This window comes from Tursiops truncatus, chromosome 19, assembly GCF_011762595.2.
Source record: "Tursiops truncatus isolate mTurTru1 chromosome 19, mTurTru1.mat.Y, whole genome shotgun sequence".
NCBI lineage: Eukaryota > Metazoa > Chordata > Mammalia > Artiodactyla > Delphinidae > Tursiops > Tursiops truncatus.
In genome coordinates this window covers 33,509,531-33,531,379 of record NC_047052.1, presented here as the reverse complement: position 1 = coordinate 33,531,379, position 21,849 = coordinate 33,509,531, and the positions used below count along the sequence as shown (strand labels likewise).

Here is a 21,849-nt window from a genome sequence, read left to right as displayed (position 1 = left end):
CTGAATACTATTTTTTTTTTGGTTTAAATATCATTTAATGTGTTCTTGGACATCTGAAAAACTATTTTAAAAGACTGAATAAGATTTAAAATAAATAAGGAAATAAGTAAAAATAAGAAAGACTGTCTTGAAACATATATATGCATGGAGAGATTTTTCGAAGAGTGTTTATCAAAGTCTTCATGGTAGTTATTTCTACATGGTGGGATCTTAGTATTACTTTTTTTTGGCTTTGCATTTTTCTCCCTTGAATGTTTAAAACAAATTTGAAGTCATGAAAAGAAACTTTTTTCTATACAATGCTTTATTTTTAATTTGCCAGTGTGAAGAGCATAAAAATATCACTACTCATTTTCCTGGCTATGTAATTCTCAGGACATAGCAAATTTCATTCTGAGAAAACTTTTAATACTGATTTATAGTAAAGCAACAACAAACATAGAACGAACCAAAATTCTTCAGGGTTTTCGGTGTGTTTTCCATATTTATGCCCATGTTATTCTCTGAGCAAGAAAAAAGGTAGAGCAATGCTTCGTAATTTGTTAATTTTTCATCTTTGCCAAAAAAACCTTTCCAGGAAATTGCGCTCCCAAAATAGGCCAAAATCGGGCGTTAGGGGCTCATTCTGGACTTTGGACCAACCTTAGAGGGCACACATGAAACGTACTAACTTATTTTCCGTTTTTCTCTTGATGATTTAAAACGCTTAAAATCCCTGTCTTTTCCCCACAGGAATTGGGAAGATATGCAAATAACCACTTTGTGGAAAATCTCTGCTGATGCCAACAATATGGTCCTCAAATTAGGCTTAAAAGGTTTTGGGTTTTCTTTCATTCTGAACTAAGAAGGGTTTTTCATGGTTGCTGGTGCACCTTTGGGCAAGTGAAGTTTCTTTACACGCTGAACACCTTGTGTCTGTCTCCCTGCCGGTGCGTCTGCGCGTGTTTCTGTGCGCAAGTCTGCATAAAGTCGGTTTGGGGTGTGTGACGGTGGTTTTGAGCCCATGGTTTACGCACTCTACGAAGAAGCGCGTCCAGCCCTGTAGGTGGGCACAGGTTTCTCCAGTCTCGGGGTCGTGTAGGGGGACCCTCCGCCAAGGCCTGCGGCTCCCAACCCCAGCCAGGGCGCGGCAGAGCGGGCGCAGGGAGTAGTGGGATGGCCCGGCAGCCCGCGTCCAGGCAGGGTCCGGGACACATGCTCGGGTGGCGAGGGGGCGCATTTTCTCCCCTCTGGAACACTGCTTAGAGCGGAGATCTCGGGAGGGGTCGGAGAAGCCCAGGGGGTCCCGGCGCTGCAGACTGGGGGAGGGGACAGTGGGCGGGACGGCACCTCCCACAATCCATTCGCTGCGGAGGGGGCGGCGACCTCCGTCCGGCCCCACCCAGCCTCAGGGACCGGGAAACTGGGACCGGAGGCGGCACGCGCATCAGGGGCGCCTGGACGCCCAGGTGCGTGCTACCCTCTCCCTAGCCGGCGCCGGGACGGTTGGGCCGGGCGGTTTCAGCCCCAGACACACCTTCCCGCGGCCTCTGTGACGCACCGCGCGGCCTCTGGGGCTGGACCGGCGGCGCGGCGCGCGCTGTGGGGGCGGGGCGGGGGCGGGGCGTGAGGGGCGGACCCGGCAGCGGCCCCGCCCCGGGGCCGGAGGAGCAAGGACGCTACGGAGCAGGCGCGTCCCGCCGCCGTCGCTGCCGCTGCCGCCGCCGACGATCACCCTTCTCCAGAGCCGCCGCTGCAGCCGCCATTTGCACGGGGACCCCGGTGACAGGGGCTCGGCAGAGGGGCGGAGGGAGGGGGGGAGGGCCCGCGGAGCCCCCGAGGGCGGGAGCGACGCCGCTGGCGCCGGCCGGGCTCACAGCGCGACCGCGCCGCCCGCGGCGGGCCGGGAGCAGCAGCAGCAGCAGCAACAGCAGCAGCAGCAGCAGCAACAGCAACAGCAGCAGCAGCCGCCGAGGCCGGGCGTGCGCCTGAGGCGCGGCGGCGGCGGCGGCGGCCCTGCGGGCAGCCAGGAGGGGCGGGGGCAGCGGCCGCCGCCGTTTGATGGATCCGAGGATCGCCTGGTTCCAGCCAGAGCAGCTCGGACCGTCCAACAGTCTGTGGATGCAGATCTGGGAGACGACCCAGGGACTGAGGAACCTCTACTTTAACCACCACTGTCACAGCAGCGGCGGCGCGAGCGGCGGCGGCGGCGGCAGCAGCACGGCCACCGGCGGGAGCGGCAGCAGCACCGGCAGCCCGGGCGGCGCGGCCCCGGCCCCGGCCCCGGCCGGCATGTACCGTTCCGGGGAGCGCCTGCTGGGCGGCCACGCGCTGCCGGCAGAGCAGCGGGACTTCCTGCCCCTGGAGACGACCAACAACAACAACCACCACCACCAGCCCGCGGCCTGGGCCCGCCGGGCTGCCGCGGGCCCCTCGGCGTCCCCGTCCCCCTTGGCGTCCTCGTCCCCGCACTCCTCGGCCGCCGTCCCCGCCGCGGAACCCGCCGACCCAGCTTCGGGCAGCAGCAACAAGAGGAAGCGCGACAATAAGGCCAGCACCTACGGACTCAACTACAGCCTGCTGCAGCCCAGCGGAGGGCGGGCCGCGGGGGGCGGCCGGGCCGACGGCAGCGGGGGCTTGTACAGCGGGACCCCGTGGAAGCGGAGGAACTACAACCAGGGAGTCGTGGGGTGAGTGGTGGCCCTGCGGCCTGGCGGCCTGGCCCTTGCACACGCGCAGCCGGGCACACGCCCACAGAAGGGGGATTGGGGGGGAGCCTGGGTGAGGCCACCCCCCTCTGCCTACCTTCATTACTGGTCCTCAGGGGGCTGATGGCCATCGCTCCATCCCTCCGCCATCCATACCTTCTCCCAACCTTGGTTAGCGGTCCACAGCTTTCCCCCCTCCCCCTCAGCTCCACGCCTTTTCTGGACATCCCCTCAGCCATCCACACCCTCCCCTCACCTCCCTTAGTCATCCACATCCTCCTTTTTAACCCTCCACACCTTCCCTGGACCCCCCCGTTATCCATCCAGTCTTTCCTCCCATCCCCCCTAGTCAAAGACACCTTCCCTCTATTCCCTCTCCAGCCCTCTAGCCCTCCCCACCCTGCTCGCCATCATCACACCCCAAAATGAAGTCGCTTAGCACAGGCAAATCATTCATTCCCTGAGAACGTTCCTGTGTTAGTGCCTTTTGACGGTACAGGACTTGGAGGTGCTTTTCTTGCCAAGAATAGAAACATCCAGAAAGCTCCTCCCCCTCCCCCAATCCCAAACAGGAATCCGTGTCAGCCCTGAAAGGCTTTGCCTGCTATTGACCCTTGGCCCATCTCTTTATTTTTTATTTTTAAAACTTTCTTATATTAGCGATGCCTTGCTTTGTGGGGAGTGAGAAATGGGGTGACAGTTAAGTTTAGGCTGATGGAGATGGTGAGCTCTTCTTCTCAGGCGGATAGAACTTTCTAGGAGTTCATGGTCCTTGGCCCCAGTTTTTCCCTGTAAAGTTGTCATCCTGGCAGAGACAGCCAGTGCTTTTCATTCTAGGGGGTAACTTTATGCTAATGAATGAATGTTGCACCACTAATGACTTTCTGTTTAAAGTTCAGCTGTTACAAAATGGAATCTTACCTGACCCCTAGTGAATTATGTACATAAACAGGGACTGTTTCCAGCTAGATTTCCCTTCTGGAAGAGCCCCTGTGCTGGAATAGATTATAGAGTCCTTTTTAAAAATTTTTGTAAAATAAAGCTTTTGGGCCGTGTGTGTGTGTGTGTGTGTGTGTGTGTGTGTGTGTGTGTGTATGTATGTGTGTGTGTGTGTGTGTGTGTTTAGCTTGAGTATGGAGAATGAGCTTTAAAATTGCTTTTCATTTTTCAGATCCTGTTTTACATTGTAGGCTACAGTAGGCAAATGAAATCACCATTAGTAGTCCTTTGTGAAACCTTTTCTTAGATTCATCCATTCAGATCTGCCCTGCTTTGGCAAGCAGAGAGAGTTCTGTGTACCTTTTTGAAGGTCTGGGTAAAATGAGTTGGTGGGTTCCATCTGCTTCTAGTGGGCTGGTGTCTGCTGTATGCTACTATTACAACTCCCACCTTTTATGGAAGATGTAGTCAAGCATTTTAGGACTGGCATTGGGGTACATATCAAACCTGTCCTCACTTTCCAGAGGGGAACCTTTTTGGGTTTAGTCCTCTGTTGCTAAGCTTCAAGGGCGCTCTCCATGGTCATCTCGTTTTAATAAAAGGCTCATGGTTCCATCCTGTTAGCATTTCCAAGATGAAGCATAAACCTGTGGTTTAGTGACAAGCAAATTGATATTGAGGGATTCTGGTAGTTTCATTTCACAGGAATAAGCTCCAGTTAAGTAATCACTGTAAACTAAAATCTTGAAGTTCCCTAGTTTCATTTTACTGAAGCTTCTGCATATGTATGTAGCAATGATAACATTATAAATCCAAAATGCTGGCTTGCCTCTCTTTTTGATAGATTAGAAATTCTCCTCTCTTTCACTTGCTATTTAATGTTGAGGATACTGTAAAAGGCTCACATTTGAACTTAGGTAGAAGCAAGATGTTCTTGGTCCTGATTCAAATATTATATTGTCCTCAAAGGGATTAAGGAGAGGAATTTCCATTTCCCAGAGGGATTACTGTTTAAAAACTGATTGTAAACCTGTCTTAAAACTGCTTATCGCTTCATCAGACTTTCCATTCTTTCGCCTCCTTCTTTAGAGGATGTCAGCAGTTAAATTTTTTAAATTTTATTAAGCGGTTCCTAAGAGTGTTTTTGTAAAAGTGTCTGGGTGCTTAAAAATTCTTGTTGTGATTTACGGATCCTTATTTCTTGACTTTTACAAAAGTTTTGCTTTTTTTAATACAGGTATTTTAAAAATTCTGATTTCAGAGTGCACCTCAATGTTACGCTATTCTGAGATTAAATACAGTAAAACTATTCTGAGTTCTTGGGATGACTGACATTTAGCTAACAGATTAACAAATCGTGGTGGTCCCTGGCCTCTGAACTGACATGACTGTCCAGATAGGGAGAGGAAGAAAAAGCACATGAACAGTGGACTGGAACTGTGGGACAGCTGTATACACACTCTGTCTCACATGTTTGATCTCTCTGTGTTCTTTGTTTTGGCCAGACTGGTTGACTTACTCCCTGAACACTCCAAGATCCAGTTCAAAATCCTGACTTTGTTGCCCAGGTTCATGATTTTTTTGGTTCTTCCTCTGAAATCTTGTAGTAGTTGTTTCATGCTCTTGGTATAGCTTGCTTATGTTTGATTTTCCTTTTATGTATATGTTTTCTCTTACCCACTAGGTCACTAGTTAAGATGAAATTTCTTTCTTTTTTTTAAATTGAGGTAAGATGGAAATTTCTTAAATGTAGAATAAGATGTTTGGATTTCATCCCGAAGTTTTCATGGTTCTCTTTCAAAATTAAAACTCACCTGGGCTTACCATCTCAGCCTTCTCTGTGTACCCCAGATCCAGGGAGGAGTTTGTTTGCTTTTCTTTTCTTTTTTTTTTTTTTTTTTGCGGTACGCGGGCCTCTCACTGTTGTGGCCTCTCCCGTTGTGGAGCACAGGCTCCGGACGCGCAGGCTCAGCGGCCATGGCTCACGGGCCCAGCTGCTCCGCGGCACGTGGGATCTTCCCGGACCGGGGCACGAACCCATGTCCCTGCATCGGCAGGTGGACTCTCGACCACTGCGCCACCAGGGAAGTCCATAGACTCATTCTTTTTTACTTAATGATTTTAATAGCTGTGTATTATTCTGTCTAGTGGTTACATCATATTTTACTTAAACTCATCCCTATTTTAAGCATTTTATATTTCAATACATTGTTCAATATTCTTTGTGACTATGAGTTTCTCTATAGTTTGGATTATTTAGGTTAGAATCTTTTTTTTTTTTTTTTTTGCGGTACGCAGGCCTCTCATTGTTGTGGCCTCTCCCGTTGCGGAGCACAGGCTCCGGACGCGCAGGCTCAGCGGCGATGGCTCACAGGCCCAGCCGCTTCGCAGCATGTGGGATCTTCCCGAACCGGGGCACGAACCCGTGTCCCCTGCATCGGCAGGCGGACTCTCAACCACTGCGCCACCAGGGAAGCCTTCTTTTTTTCTTTATAAAGTTGCTTTCACTTATTCTGTTGCTTGGAATTCATCCCCTTTCAGCGCTGGCTATGATGTAGGACGAGTCCGCCTGCCGCTTCTGGTTGTCCGTGAAAATGAACTTTAAGCCCTTTGCTTTTCAGAGATTTAATTGTTGATCATAATGGAGAAAGAGGAGATGCCAAAAGGTACCAAACATGAGAAACTTTGGCAGATTCAGAGTCCTGGGTCCTGCGTCCAGGTGTCCAGAAACTTCTTGTGGAAGGTGCTTGGCGCTTGTCCAAGCTCATGAGGATAGGCTTGTGTTGGCTGCACTGCCAACTCTGTAGATATTTTTTCAAGGCTTGGATGACTTGTTCAAAACAACGTTTTAGAGTATGAATTTGACTGTGGGACATCAAGAAGTCCCTGGTGGGAAACTTGGGTTGAAGGAATAATTTCTTGAACTGGGATGATGCGTATGGGAATGGGAAGGAGTGAATGTGAAAGGTACCACAAGGTAAGAATGGAAAAGATTCTGACTCCCTTCATGGATTTAATAACAGCTTTGAATTTGAGTGACTAGGGTAATGTTCGTGTTATTGTTGAAAATAAGGGTTATGACTGTTGGTTTGGAGCAAAAGATATGGTGCTGTTTAGATAGAACTGTCTAGCAGGGAGATGAAATTTTGGGGCTGAGATACAGTCATCTTTACTGCAGTGGGGCAGTGTCATTTCTTATGTGTGTTGTACGCTGTATCGTAGTAAGTCCGAGATGTTAACGCTGTTCTTTGGCCCTGGCCTTATGGCCTCTTTCTGACTGTTTCTACACAATATGATCAGTGGGATTGGTGTTAGTGCTGGGCTCCAAAGCGATCAGGCAGATTAACGTGAAAGAATTTAGAGGCCTTATTCCAAGGGTTTGCTCTAAGTGTAATTTCTGTGCATTTGCAAATGTAGCCCACAGTAATTCTTCACTGAACTAGGACCTTCAGGCTATTGAATTTTACTGCATTTGGGTGCTTAAATGTGCTTTCAAGAAGACATTAGGTTTTCTGAAGTGTAGATTCTACACTAACAACGTAATTCATATTTGAGAATTTCAAATCTAGTATACTGTGTTCAACTAAGCTGCTTCCATGCCACAACTCATCTTCTGTCTAAAATCTGTGACAGTGAACACTGTCACACCGTCAGAATCATTGGCATTTTAGCGTGTGGAATTTTCTTCAACACCTATAAAGTTTTTAGGTGCCGAAAGGCAGAAAGAAACCATTACTAGAGCTTTTAGGAATCTACCGTGGGGTCACACAGAAGGTTTAGTTTTTTTCTGGAAAGGAAGCATGGGAAAGGGATACTAGGAAAGTCTAAGGTAGGGAGGAGGAGGGAGTGTGTGTTACAGCAGTTCTGGTCCTGGGGTGGTAGATGGCCTTACATCACAACTTCTTCCGTGAAACCGCTACCAGTAAATCCTAGTGTTAGGAGTCCAGAAGGGTCCATGGGGAGAAAATTTCAAGGGCTCCCTTGCTGGTATTGGACTGGTCAGACAGTTGTGGTTAGGTATTCTTATACCTGAGAAAAATTTAAGCCACTTTTCTATGGAAAGTAGAAAAGCAAAGTGTTGTATGATTTTACTCAGCTTTCTTTTTGTCCTTTAGAGTAGAATTTTGTGGAGGAAACTATTTCAGGATCACACCCACTGCACTGGAGACTGTATATATTAATCATTTATACACACATAGGTATGGAGTAGTCTTGAAGGGGCTGTAGGCCTAAGAGGATGCTCATTTGAAGAATTAGGGTCCAGTTCCCAGCAGCTGGTCTGAGACTGCTATTTTGACTCTTTCCTACAGAACTGGCTGGACAGCTCAGCCTACTTCAGGGATTCAGAGGATGGCCTAACCCTCTGAATATTTGTTAGGGACTCAGCTGCTACAGAACACCAAAAAGACTTTAAATTCATTTTTACCATTTTTACCATGACAGGAAATTATTTTTTTCTAAGAGAATATTTATCGAAGTTGAGGATGCCCTTGAACTAGGCTTTTCATTAATTTGAACCCAAACAGCAGGTGTTAATTTATTTCCATCCTATAAGTTACTTAATGATATTAGAGACTTTTTTTTAATACTAAGGGCTTTGGGTTATGTGGAAATTTGAGTTAAAGATTTTGGGAAAAAGCTGAATGTGGAGCTGTTTTGTTGTGTACTGGCTCCTTAATCACTTGAAGGGTTTCAGAGTGTGGAAAAAAATCTTGCCATGTGCATAAGAGATTTCATGTAGTATCTGGTAACTGAACTCTGGAATTCTAGCTCAAGTCATGCTTTCTGCTGAAATAGTTTGAATAGTATACAGAAACCTGTGTTTTCAAATTAGTTGCTTTATTAAAAGTGCTCTATAAAATAAAAGTGCTCATGGAGCCTTTTTACCATGTTCCATATGCTGTGTTAAACCTTTTGTATTTCTTATATTAACCTTCTCATGCATAGCCCCATCTAATTTTTTAAAACTTTTTATTTTGAAATATAGATTCACAGAAAGTTGCAAAAAATAGTACAGAAAGATCCCATGTTCCCTTCACCTAGTTTCGTGCAGTGGTAACATCTTACATAACTATAGTTTAATATCAAAACCAGGCAATCAACATTGTTATAATCCATAGCCTTATTCAGATTTCACCAGTCTTACGTGCACTCATTTGTGTAGTGTGTGTGTGTTTAGTTCTGTGCAATTTTACATGTGTAGATTTGTGTAACCACCACCGCCGTCTTTAAGATGCAGAACTATACCATCACCTCAAAGATCCCTCATGCCGTCCCTTTATTTTCACGCACACGCATCCTCATCTCTAACCTCGAACAACCACTGATCTGCTCTCCATGTTTATAATTTTTTCATTTCGAAAATGTTATATAAATGGAATCATATAGTACTTTACTTTGACTTTTTTCCATTTACCATAACTCCTTTGAGTTCTTTCCAAATTGTTGCATGTTTAATAGTTCCTTCCTTTTTAATGCTGAGTAGTGTTCCAAAATTTGGATGTACCACAGTTTGTTTAACAGTTTACCTGGCGAAGGACATTCCGGAAGAGTTTATATGGTTTTTGGCTATTGCAAATAAAGCTGCTATAAACATTCATGTAGTACACATTTTTATGTGAATGTAAGTTTTCACTTTGGGGGGAATAAATGCCCAAAGGTGCTGAGTCATTTGGTAAGCACATGAAACTGCTAAACTCTCTTCTAGAGTCGCTGTATCACATTACATTCCTACCAGCAATGTATGTGAGATCTGGTTTCTCTGCATCCTCGCCAGCATTTGGTATTATTACTGTTTTTTATTTTAGCTGTTCTCATATGAATAGCAATAGTTTATTATGCTTTTATCATATTAACCACCTCATAAATAACTCCACCTAATTTTAAGTTTTATTTTAAAAACTTCTTGGCAGTATTGAGAATGTCTGCAATTAAAAATCTGTAAGTAAAATTGACTTAAAAGGGCCTTACTTTTCGATTTGCTTTGATTTTATACTTAGCAATATCACTTTAACTCTTTTATCATTGAATTACTTTACAGTGTTTCCTTTACGTGTTGCTTTCTCTTAGAAACTAGTATGAAGTAGAGCTTTATTTTCATTTTCTAAAACCATATAAAAGGATAACTTCAGAGTTGATTTCAAAATTTAGAGTCCTTCCTTTCATATGCTATGAATAAACTTTATTTTCTGTTGGCTTGGTTATATTTTGGGGAGTAAACCCCGTGGTTAGTGGTGATTTTTTTTTAAATTAATTTATTTTTTGGCTGTTTTGGGTGTTTGTTGCTGCACTCAAGCTTTCTCTAGCAGTGAGAGGGGCTACTCTGTTGCAGTGTGCGGGCTCCTCACTGCAGTGGCTTCTCTTTGTTGCAGGACATGGGCTCTACGCGCGAGGGCTTCGGTAGTTGTGGCGCGCGAGCTCAGTAGTTGTGGTGCACGGGGTTAGTTGCTCTGCGGCATGTGGGATCTTCCTGGACCAGGGCTCGAACCCATGTCCCCTGCATTGGCAGGTGGATTCTTAACTACTGCGCCACCAGGGAAGTCCCTAGTGGTGACTTTTTTTGTTGGTGGTGGTAGTAAGGTTTTTTTTGGTTTTTTTACAGTATTTTTACATCTGAACAGTGCCTTCAGACTGTGTAGAATAAATATATTTTCTTCATATCTATGCTAGAATAAACCATGTTTCATTGGAACCATTTTCTGGACTGAGAATTAGGACCTGGTCTCTTATCTTTCCCTTACCAGCCCCTTTAGTCACTGTTTTGATTTTGTCAAAATAACGTAACTTTTAGCACTGTCAAGTTTGTATTATAAATTGTACTTTTTTTTTTTTTTTTTTTTTTTTTTGCGGTATGCGGGTCTCTCACTGTTGTGGCCTCTCCCGCTGCGGAGCACAGGCTCCGGACGCACAGGCTCAGCGGCCATGGCTAACGGGCCCAGCCGCTCCGCGGCATGTGGGATCTTCCCGGACCGGGGCACGAACCCATGTCCCCTGCATCGGCAGGCGGACTCTCAACCACTGCGCCACCAGGGAAGCCCTATAAATTGTAAATTTATTGTATTGTAAATTTCTGCCAAAGCAAGAGTAAGGATGCATTAGGATTGTGGTTGTGGAGGTTTGTTTTTTTTTTTTTTTTTTTTTTTTTTTTTGGCTGCGTTGGGTCTTTGTTGTTGTGTGCGGGCTTTCTCTAGTTGTGGCGAGCAGGGGCTACTCTTCGTTGCAGTGCACAGGCTTCTCACTGCGGTGGCTTCTCTTGTTGCGGAGCATGGGATCTAGGCGCGGGCTCCAGTAGTTGTGGCACGTGGGCTCAGTAGTTGTGGCTTGTGGGCTCTAGTACGCAGGCTCAGTAGTTGTGGCACACGGGCTTAGTTGCTCCGCGGCATGTGGGCTCTTCCCGGATCAGGGCTCGAACCCATGTCCCCTGCATTGGCAGGCGGATTCTTCCGTTATTATTTATTTATTTTTTTGCGGTATGCGGGTCTCTCACTGTTGTGGCCTCTCCCGCTGCGGAGCACAGGCTCCGGACGCGCAGGCTCAGCAGCCATGGCTCACGGGCCCAGCCACTCCGCGGCATGTGGGATCTTCCCGGACCGGGGCACGAACCCGTGTCCCCTGCATCGGCAGACGGACTCTCAGCCACTGCGCCACCCGGGAAGCCCGGTTGTGGAGTTTTAAAAGTTATCTTCTAGTAATTTGGATTTAATAAAGTGTTAGGTCTGTGATGAGGTTTTAAATTTGATGTCTTTATTAAATTTAGTTATTCACCCTTGGTTTTCTTCTTTGTTTGAGGTGTTAATACCACTTTTCCTTAGAATACTTGTTTTCTGGTGTTTTTTTTTTTTTTGGCCGTGTTGGGTCTTTGTTGCTGTGCGCGGGCTTTCTCTAGTTGCAGGGAGCGGGGGCTACTCTTCGTTGTGGTGCGAGGGCTTCTCATTACGGTGGCTTCTCTTTTTTTTTTTTAAACATCTTTATTGGAGTATAATTGCATGACAATGGTGTGTTAGTTTCTGATTTATAACGAAGTGAATCAGTTATACATATACATATGTTCCCATATCTCTTCTCTCTTGCATCTCCCTCCCTCCCACCCTCCCTATCCCACCCCTCTAGGTGGTCACAAACCACCTAGCTGATCTCCCTGTGCTATGCGGCTGCTTCCCACTAGCTATCTATTTTACCTTTGGTAGTGTATATATGTCCATGCCACTCTCTCACTTTGTCACAGCTTACCCTTCCCCCTCCCCATATTCTCAAGTCCATGCTCTAGTAGGTCTGTGTCTTTATTCCCATCTTACCGCTAGGTTCTTCTTGACCTTTTTTTTTTCTTTCTTAGATTCCATATATATTTGTTAGCATACGGTATTTGTTTTTCTCTTTCTGACTTATTTCACTCTGTATGACAGACTCTAGGTCCATCCACCTCACTACAGATAACTCAATTTCGTTTCTTTCTATGGCTGAGTAATATTCCATTGTATATACGTGCCACATCTTCTTTATCCATTTATCTGTTGATGGACACTTAGGTTGCTTCCATGTCCTGGCTATTGTAAATAGAGCTGCAATGAACATTTTGGTACATGACTCTTTTTGAATTATGGTTTTCTCAGGGTATATGCCCAGTAGTGGGATTGCTGGGTCGTATGGTTGTTCTATTTTTAGTATTTTAAGGAATCTCCATACTGTTCTCCATAGTGGCTGTATCAATTTACATTCCCACCAACAGTGCAAGAGTGTTCCCATTTACCATTGCAACAAAAAGAATAAAATATCTAGGAATAAACCTACCTAAGAAGACAAAAGACCTGTATGCAGAAAATTATAAGACACTGATGAAAGAAATTAAAGATGATACAGGTAGATGGAGAGATATACCATGTTCTTGGATTGGAAGAATCAACATTGTGAAAATGACTCTACTTCCTAAAGCAATCTACAGATTCAATGCAATCCCTATCAAGCTACCACTGGCATTTTTCACAGAACTAGTACAAAAAATTTCACAATTTGTATGGAAACACAGAAGACCCCGAATAGCCAAAGCAATCTTGAGAATGAAAAATGGAGCTGGAGGAATCAGGCTCCTTGACTTCAGACTATACTACAAAGCTACAGTAATCAAGACAGTATGGTACTGGCACAAAAACAGAAATATAGATCAATGGAACAGGATAGAAAGCCCAGGCATAAACCCACACACGTATGGTCTCCTTATCTTTGATAAAGGAGGCAAGAATATACAGTGGAGAAAAGACAGCCTCTTCAATAAGTGGTGCTGGGAAAACTGGACAGGTACATGTAAAAGTATGAAATTAGAACACTCCCTAACACCATACACAAAAATAATGGATTAAAGACCTAAATGTAAGGCCAGACACTATCAAACTCTTTGAGGAAAACATAGGCAGAATACTCTATGACATAAATCACAGCAAGATCCTTTTTGACCCACCTCCTAGAGAAATGGAGATAAAAACAAAAATAAACAAATGGGACCTAATGAAACTTCAAAGCTTTTGCACAGCAAAGGAAACCATAAACAAGACCAAACGACAACCCTCAGAATGGGAGAAAATATTTGCAAATGAAGCAACTGACAAAGGATTAATCTCCAAAATTTACAAGCAGCTCATGCAGCTCAATAACAAAAAAAACAAACAACCCAATCCAAAAATGGGCAGAAGACCTAAATAGACATTCTCCAAAGAAGATATACAGATTGCCAACAAACACATGAAGAATGCTCAACATCATTAATCATTAGAGAAATGCAGTGGCTTCTCTTGTTGTGGAGTTTGGGCTCTAGATGCGCGGGCTTCAGTAGTTGCAGCATACAGGCTCAGTAGTTGTGGTATGTGGGCTCAGTTGCTCTGTGTGGCATGTGGGATCTTCCCCAACCAGGGATTGATCCCGTGTCCCCTGCATTGGCAGGCGGATTCTTAACCACTGTGCCACCAGGGAAGTCCCAGATTACTTGTTTTTAAAATCAACATATGTTTTATATACTACTAATAAGTGCTAATTGTCAAAAAATTAGAAAATACAGCTAAACCAAAGGAAGAAAAAATAGCCCCTATAATACTAGTACCAGGACATAACTATTGTTAGCATATTTTGGTGTAGATATTTTTTATAATTTTATAATATTAAATATATTTAATACACTTACTATATTTCATTTTTTCTGTCTATCAATATGGACTCCACTATGGGTATACTTAAATTTTTTTTCCGATTTAAAGAAAAATTTTTTTGTTTGTTTGTTTTTGCAGTACACAGGCCTCTCAGTGTTGTGGACTCTTCCGTTGCGGAGCACAGGCTCCGGACGCGCAGGCTCAGCAGCCATGGCTCACGGGCCCAGCCGCTCCGCGGCATGTGGGATCTTCCCGGACTGGGGCACGAACCCGTGTCCCCTGCATCGGCAGGCGGACTCTCAACCACTGCGCCACCATGGAAGCCCCTAGAAAAAAATTTTTTGAATAATAGAAATTTATTCTCTCACAATCTGGAGGCCAGAACTTAGAACTGGTTTTTATCTTAAGATTGTTTTCTACTTTGGGAGAAGGGTATCAGACTATTGTGGGCATACTTTTTTGACTTAAAAAAATGTATTAATGTGACAAATATCTTGCATATGAAATACATTTCTACAGCATTTAAAAATACCCCACTACCTTTAGTATGACTCTGTGTACCTACTGTGTGTGGACATGGTATTCCAGTGATCGAATGCACCTTAATTTATTTCACCAGTCCCCAGTTGAACATTTAGTTTGTTTCCAATCTTTTTTTTTTTTTTTTGCATTACGCGGGCCTCTCACTGTTGTGGCCTCGCCCGTTACAGAGTGCAGGCTCAGCGGCCATGGCTCACAGGCCCAGCTGCTCCGTGGCATGTGAGATCTTCCCGGTATCTTCCCGGACCGGGGCACGAACCCGTGTCTTCTGCATCGGCAGGCAGACTTTCAACCACTGCGCCACCAGGGAAGCCCCAGTCTTTTGTTTTTTAAAAGACATGTTTTTAGCTGAGCCTGTGCCACAGTGAGGATTATTTCTTCTATTTTTCTACTTATCTTTACTGAGATAAAATTCATATGCTATCATATTCACCCTTTTAAAGTGTACAATTCAGTGGTTTTAGACCATTACAAGATTGTGCAACCATCACAGCTATCTAATTCCAGAACGTTTTCATCACCACAGAAAGAAACCCTGTACCCATTATCACTCCACTATCCCCTTCCCCTTCAGATCCTGGAAGCCTCATACAGACTTTTTGTCTCTCTGGATTTATGATTCTGGACATTTCATAAGAATGGAATCATATAATATGTGGCCTTTTGTGTCTGGCTTCTTTCAGTTAGCATGTTTTCAGAGTTCATTTGTGTTGTAGCATGTATCAGTACTTCATTCCTTTTTATGCCTAAATATTCCAGTGTATGAATATACCACATTTTGTTTATCCATTTATTAGTTGATGGACATTTGGGTTGTTTCCACTTTTTGGCTATTATAAATAATGAACATTCATGTACAGATTTTTTTTGTGGACATGTGTTTTCATTTTTCTTGGGTAAATAACTTGGAGTGGAATTGCTGGGTCATATAAAGTGGCTATAATATTTTTCATTCCCACCAGCAATGTCTGAGGTTTCCAGTTTCTCCATGTTCTTGTCAATACTTTTCATTATCTGTCTTTTTGATTATAGCCGTCCTAGGGAGTGTGAAGCAGTATCTCATTGTGCTTTTTTGTTTTTGAAAATTTATTTAATTCATTTTATTTTTGGCTGCCTTGGGTATTTGTTGCTGCACACGAGCTTTCTCTAGTTGGCGCAAGCGGGGGCTAGCTACTCTTCGTTGCGGTGCGTGTGGGCTTCTCATCGCAGTGCCCTCTCGTTGCGGAGCACAGTCTCTAGGCGCGCGGGCTTAGTACTTGTGGCTCGTGGGCTCCAGAGCACAGGCTCAGTAATTGTGGCGCACAGGCTTAGTTGCTCCACAGCATGTAGGATCCTCTCCGACCAGGGCTCGAACCCATGTCCCCTGCACTGGCAGGCGTATTCCCAACCATTGCACCACCAGAGAAGCCCTCATTGTGGTTTTGATTGCATTTCCCTAACGACTAAGGATGTTGAGCATCTTTTCATGTGCTTGTAGGCTGCGTGTATATCTTCTTTGGAGAAATGTCTGTTTAAGTTGCTTGCCCAGTTTTTTCTAGTGGACTTTTTATTGTTTATGGTAAGAGTTCTTTATATATTCTGGATTGTAGACCCTTATCAGATAGATGATTTGCAGATATTTTCTCCCATTTTGTGGATTGTCTTTATATTATCTTGATATTGTCCTTTGAGGCACAAAGTTTTATTTGTTTGTTCTATTTTATAAATTCCAATTTGTCTATTTTTTTTCTGTTTCTTGTGCTTTAGGTGTCATATCTAAGAAACCATTGCCAAGATCACAAAAATTGACCCCTATTTTGCCTTCTAAGAGTCTTACAGTTTTAGCTCTTAAATTTAGGTTTTTGATCCATTTTGAATTCACTTTTGCATATGGTGTGAGGTAGAGGTCTAAGTTCATTCTTTTGCCTGTGGATATGAGGTTGTCCCAGCACCATTGGTTAAAGACCATTCTTTCTCCATAAATTGTCTTGCCACATGGTTATTTCTTGAGGATAAAGTTTTAGACTGGAGAATGTTTATATCTTTTAAGGCTTTTGCCAAATTTTCCTGTGGAAAGATTCGATCAGTTTACCCTTACATTAGCAGTGTGCAAGAGTCCGAATTTTCCCTAAACCTTCACCAATGCTACATGTTACAAATAAAAGCAAATACCAATACAAAAGGAAACATTTTTTGCCAATTTTATAGGTAAAAAATAGTATTTTACTGATTTCATTTGCACATGCCTTCACATTAATTGGCTATTTTTCTTTGCAATTTCTTATTTCCCTTGCCTATCTTTTTTTAATTGGAGTATAATTGCTTTACAATGTTGTGTTAGTTTCTGCTGTACAGTGAAGTGAATCAGCTATATGTATACCTATATCCTCTCCCTCTTGGACCTCCCTCCCACCCCCCGCTCCACCCCACCCATCTAGGCTGTCACGGAGCACCAAGCTGAGCTCCTTGTGCTATACAGCAGGTTCCCACTAGCTATCTGTTTTACATGTGGTAGTGTTTTTATGTCAAACCTAATCTCCCAATTCATTCCATCCACCCCTTTTCCCCTCTGTCCACATATCCGTTCTCTATGTCTACGTCTCTATTCCTGCCCTACAAATAGGGTGTTTGTACCATTTTTCTAGATTCCACATATATGCGTTAATATACGATATTTGTTTTTCTCTTTCTGGCTTACTTCACTCTGTGTGACAGACTCTAGGTCCATCCACATCTCTACAAATGACCCAGTTTCGTTCCTTTTTCTTGGAGATGTTGGTCTTATTTATAAGAGCCCTTGTTCTGTCCTATTACAAATACATGTAATTTTTAATTCTAATTTTATGATTTATAAATAGCTTTTATTAGGATATAATTTATATATAATAAATTCACCCATTTAAATTGTACAGATAGGTGACTTTTGGAAATATATACAGTTGTGTGACCACAACAATCAAAATGTAGGAAGAAGATATAGAACATTTCCATCACTCAGAAAGTACCCTCATGCCCGTTACAGTCAGTTGCTTTACCCCATCGCTTCCCCTGAGCAACCACTTTTGCCTTTTCTAGGATTTTGATTAAATGGAATTATATATGCTGGGTAGTCTTTTGTGCCTGACTCCTCTTAGCATGATGTTTTGGAGGTTCATGCATATTGTGTGTAATATAGTTCTTTGTTACTTTTTAATGCCGAGTAGCATTTTTATTGTATAGATCTATCACAATATGTTCATCCATTCTTTGTGACATATAGATTTTGTAAACATGTCCTCTGCTTTTGGTTCTTTATTACTTGTTGATTTTGCGACTCATCTCCAAACAGACCAGGATGATCCACACGGTTTTTTGGTTGGATAATCTACTGCTGTATGCAAGCCCCTGCACTAGGCTTTTTGTGGGAAGTAAAGACAGTAAAACATTCTCTGCCTTCTAAGAAATTATGGTCTGGTTGGATAAACTGGATAAGGTGGAGAGGTTGCTTTTGACTAGTGAGGTAAGGGCAAACTTTGAGAAGAGTAGAGATTTTTTGCTAATGTTTTGGAAGATTGGTTAGGTTGTGGAGGGTTGGAAAGGAAAAATTGGTTATACAGGTTTCATACGACAATCCCTAAAAGGATAGGTTGGATATACAGTGGTCCCTGGGTATCCATAGGGGATTGGTTCCAGGATGGATACCAAAACACGGGGATGCTCAAATCCCTTACATAAAATGGTGTAGTGCAATGAATACAGTTGGCCCTCCATATCTGTGGGGTTTGCATCTGAAGAATCAACCAACCTCGGATTGAGATTTTGATCTGTGGTTGGTTGATTGTTTGGATGTGAAACCCACGGGTACGGAGGGCTGACTGTGTAGTATTTAGCTTAATCGAGATAGATGGGGAGCAGCATCTACTATGATGGGCTATAATGGTTTATCTTTCTTAGAAAAATTTGAGGTCTGAAATTACTCTACTTCATTTTTTTTTTTCGCGGTACGCGGGCCTCTCACTGCTGTGGCCTCTCCCATTGTGGACCACAGGCTCCAGACGCGCAGGCTCAGCGGCCATGGCTCATGGGCCCAGCCGCTCCATGGCATGTGGGATCTTCCCGGACCGGGGCACGAACCCGTGTCCCCTGCATCGGCAGGTGGACTCTCAACCACTGCGCCACCAGGGAAGCCCTCTACTTCATTTTTTAAAACATTTTTATTATGGAGAATCACAAACGGTATGAAAGTACACAGAATAGATAATGAACTTCCATGTACTCATCACACAACTTCAACAGTCATCAACCCATGGCCAAACTCATTTCACTTGCATGCCAGTCCATTTCCACCCCACATTATTTTGAAGCAAATTCCAGATGTCACATCATTTTATATAAACCTTTCTATATGCGTGCGTCTCTAGATAAGGACTTAAAAAGAAACCATAATCGTGATACTATTATTACACCTGAATAAGTTAACAATAATTCGTTAGTTACCTCAAATACCCAATGTTTATATTTCCCCAATTGTGCCTTAATTTTTTTTTAACAGTTTGTTCAAATCAGAATCCAAATGAGTTTCTTGCATTGCTGTTGGTTGAAATGCCTTTTTAATCTTTTAATCAACAGCTTTGTCTGCTGTCTGTTTTCCCCCCATTAATTTATTTGTTGAAGAAGCTGGGGTGTTTTTCCTATAGATTTTTCTACTTTCTGAGTTTTGCTAATTGCACTCCTGTGGTGTCAATTTAATATGTTCTGTGTACCCCTGTATTTTCTATAAATTTGTAATTAGATCTAGAGGCTTGTTTAGATTTGTTGTTGTTGTTTTCTGCAAGAATACATCATAGAGGGTGGTGTGTACTTTTCCCAGGACACATATAGTATCTGAATGTCTTTATTTTTGTGATATTAGTAGCCATTAATGATCATTGCCTATAAATATTAGTTCATTATTAGAGTTGTAAACTTGGGATCTTCTTATTCTCTTGATCCTTTATCATTTATTAGCTCCTAAAAGGAGAAACATTTCCTCCTCAACCATTTGGTTGTCCTGAGGGTACGGTTCCCATAGGGAAAACAGGATAAGAGTGAGAAAGGGGATATAACTTTTAACTAGCTCTGTTAATGAGCTGTCATCCCTCAGGAAAGAGAAGCAAGGTGGGCTGCAGGAAGCTGAAGTGGGCTTTGGGCCGACTAGTGCCTGGTGTGTGGAAGAGGAAGTAGTGAACTGTACGTGACCTTTGGTCGGTGGCTGGGACTGTCAGGGGAGCCCTTGGCCCACAGGCACACCTGACCTTTGCTTTCAGCTTGTGGTAGCTGAAGAAAACCATGATGGATGTAGTGGCCTGTGAGCCTCTGCTCAGGAGACAGAATTCTCACAGCCTTAACTTGACAACCAGGGTAATACATTTATTTTTCCTTTAAATTAAACTTGGATTGTGTTTCTTCATCTTGTGCTAATATTCTTTAACCTTAGGCTAAAGAATGCTGTAACCCATACAGCATTATAGGAAGGATTCCTACCGGGAGTAAATGTTTAACACTTTACCTCCAATCAAATACTTATTTTAAAGGTTACTATTTACGTATAAAAACCATGTAGCAAGGTGTGTAAAGGAAGGGCAGTATGACCTCTGTAAAGGAAGGCTCCAAGATGATGACGTGAATCGAGCCTCAAGATCATGGTTTGGCTTCAGCTTCCTTAGGAGTCTGTGGTCGCCCCTTCTGGGGAGTCAGTAGGCAGGGAAAACGGTGAGACCTGGGCAAAGTGGAGATATTCATGGACATTTCTGTTCTGAAGTAGCTGGTTCCTCTTTCCTTCCCCAAGAGCCGTGTGTGTGTGTGTGTGTGTGTGTGTGTGTGTGTGTGTGTGTTTTATGTATATATTTGTGTGTATATGATTTTTTCTTGAGCAGTTTTACGTTTACAGAAAAATTGAACAGAAAGTACAGAGTTCTCATATACTCCCTCACTTCCCCACTCCCACCCCAGTTCCTCTATAATTAATGTATTGTATGTATTGTATTTGTTACAATTGATGGGCCCTATGTTGATACATTACGACTAATTAAAGTCCATAGTTTACTGTTAGGTTTCACTCTTTGTGTTGTACATTCTGTGGATTTGGCAAATGTATATAATGACTTGTATCCATCATTATACAGAATGATATCACGCAGAATAGTTTCACTGCCCTAAAAATCCTGTGTTCTACCTGTTCATCTCTCTCTCCCCCTGAGCCCCTGGCAACCACTGATCTTTTTATTGTCTCCATTGTTTTGTGTTTTCCAGAATGTTATATAGTTGGAATCATACAGTATGTGACCATTTCAGATTGTCTACTTTCACTTAGCAGTATGCATTTAAGGTTCCTCTGTATCTTTTCCTGGCTTGATAGCTCATTTTTATTGCTGAATAGTACTCCATTGTATGGGTATACCACAGCTTATGTATCCAATTACCTGTTGAAGGACATCTTGGTTATTCCAGGTTTGGGCAGTTATGAATAAAGCTGTTATAAGCATCTGTGTGCAGGTTTTTGTGTGAACATAAGTTTTCAGCTCCTTTGGGTTAATACCAAGGAGTGTGAGATTCCTGGATGGATGGTAAGAGTATATTAAGTTCTGTAAGAAACTACCAACTGTCTTCCAAAGTGACCGTTCTATTTTACATTCCCACCAGCAATGAATGAGAGTTCTTGTTGCTCCACATCCTCTCCAGCATTTGGTGTTGTCAGTGTTTTGGATTTTGGCCATTCTAATAGGTGTATAGTGGTATCTCATTGTTTTAATTTGCAGTTCCCTAATGACATATGATGTCAGGTATCTTTTCTTATACTTGTCATCTGTATTTTCTTTGGTGAGGTGTCTCCTCAGATATTTTGCTTTTTTTTTTAATTGAAGTATAGGTGACTTACAATATTATATTAATTTCAGGTGTACCGCATAGAATTTGATATTTTTATAGATGATACTCCATGTTTTGCTCATTTGTAAGTTAGGTTATTTTCTTTCTTTTCTTTTTAAATTAATTAATTAATTTATTTTTGCTGTGTTGGGTCTTCATTTCGGCACGAGGGCCTTCTCCAGTTGGGGCAAGCGGGGGCCACTCTTCGTCGCGGTGCGCAGGCCTCTCACTATTGCGACTTCTCTTGTTGCAGAGCACGGGCTCCAGACGCGCAGGCTCAGTAGCTGTGGCTCATGGGCTTAGTTGCTCCGCGGCATGTGGGATCTTCCCAGACCAGGGCTCGAACCCATGTCCCCTGCATTGGCAGGCAGAATCTCAACCACTGCACCACCAGGGAAGCTCAGTTAGGTTATTTTATTATTGTTGAGTTTTAAATATTTTGGATACCAGTCCTTTATTAAATATGTATTTTTTAAAAATTATTTATTTATTTATTTTATTTATTAGTTGCGGCGTGCGGAATCTTCATTGAAGCATACGGGATCTTTCGTTGTGGTGCGCGGGCTCTTCTTTGTGACACTCGGGCTTCTCTCTAGTTGTGGTGTATGGGTTTCCTCTTCTCTAGTTGTGGTGCGCAGGCAGGCTCCAGGGCGCGTGGACTCTGTAGTTTGCGACCCGCAGGCTCT

At 43.4% G+C, this 21,849-nt stretch overlaps 1 protein-coding gene across 2 annotated transcripts in view; it reads left to right on the top strand.

Moving 5' to 3' along the window:
* The first annotated feature begins 1,792 nt into the window (after nt 1–1,792).
* Nucleotides 1,793–21,849, top strand: part of TENT4B (terminal nucleotidyltransferase 4B) — a 61,714-nt gene continuing 41,657 nt past the window's right edge. For both annotated transcript variants that reach the window (XM_019932485.3, XM_019932484.3), the window contains exon 1: nt 1,793–2,669. In XM_019932485.3, the coding sequence (XP_019788044.1) occupies nt 2,041–2,669 (629 nt within the window). In that variant the 5' untranslated portion in view covers nt 1,793–2,040. The remainder of the gene's footprint in view (nt 2,670–21,849) is intronic.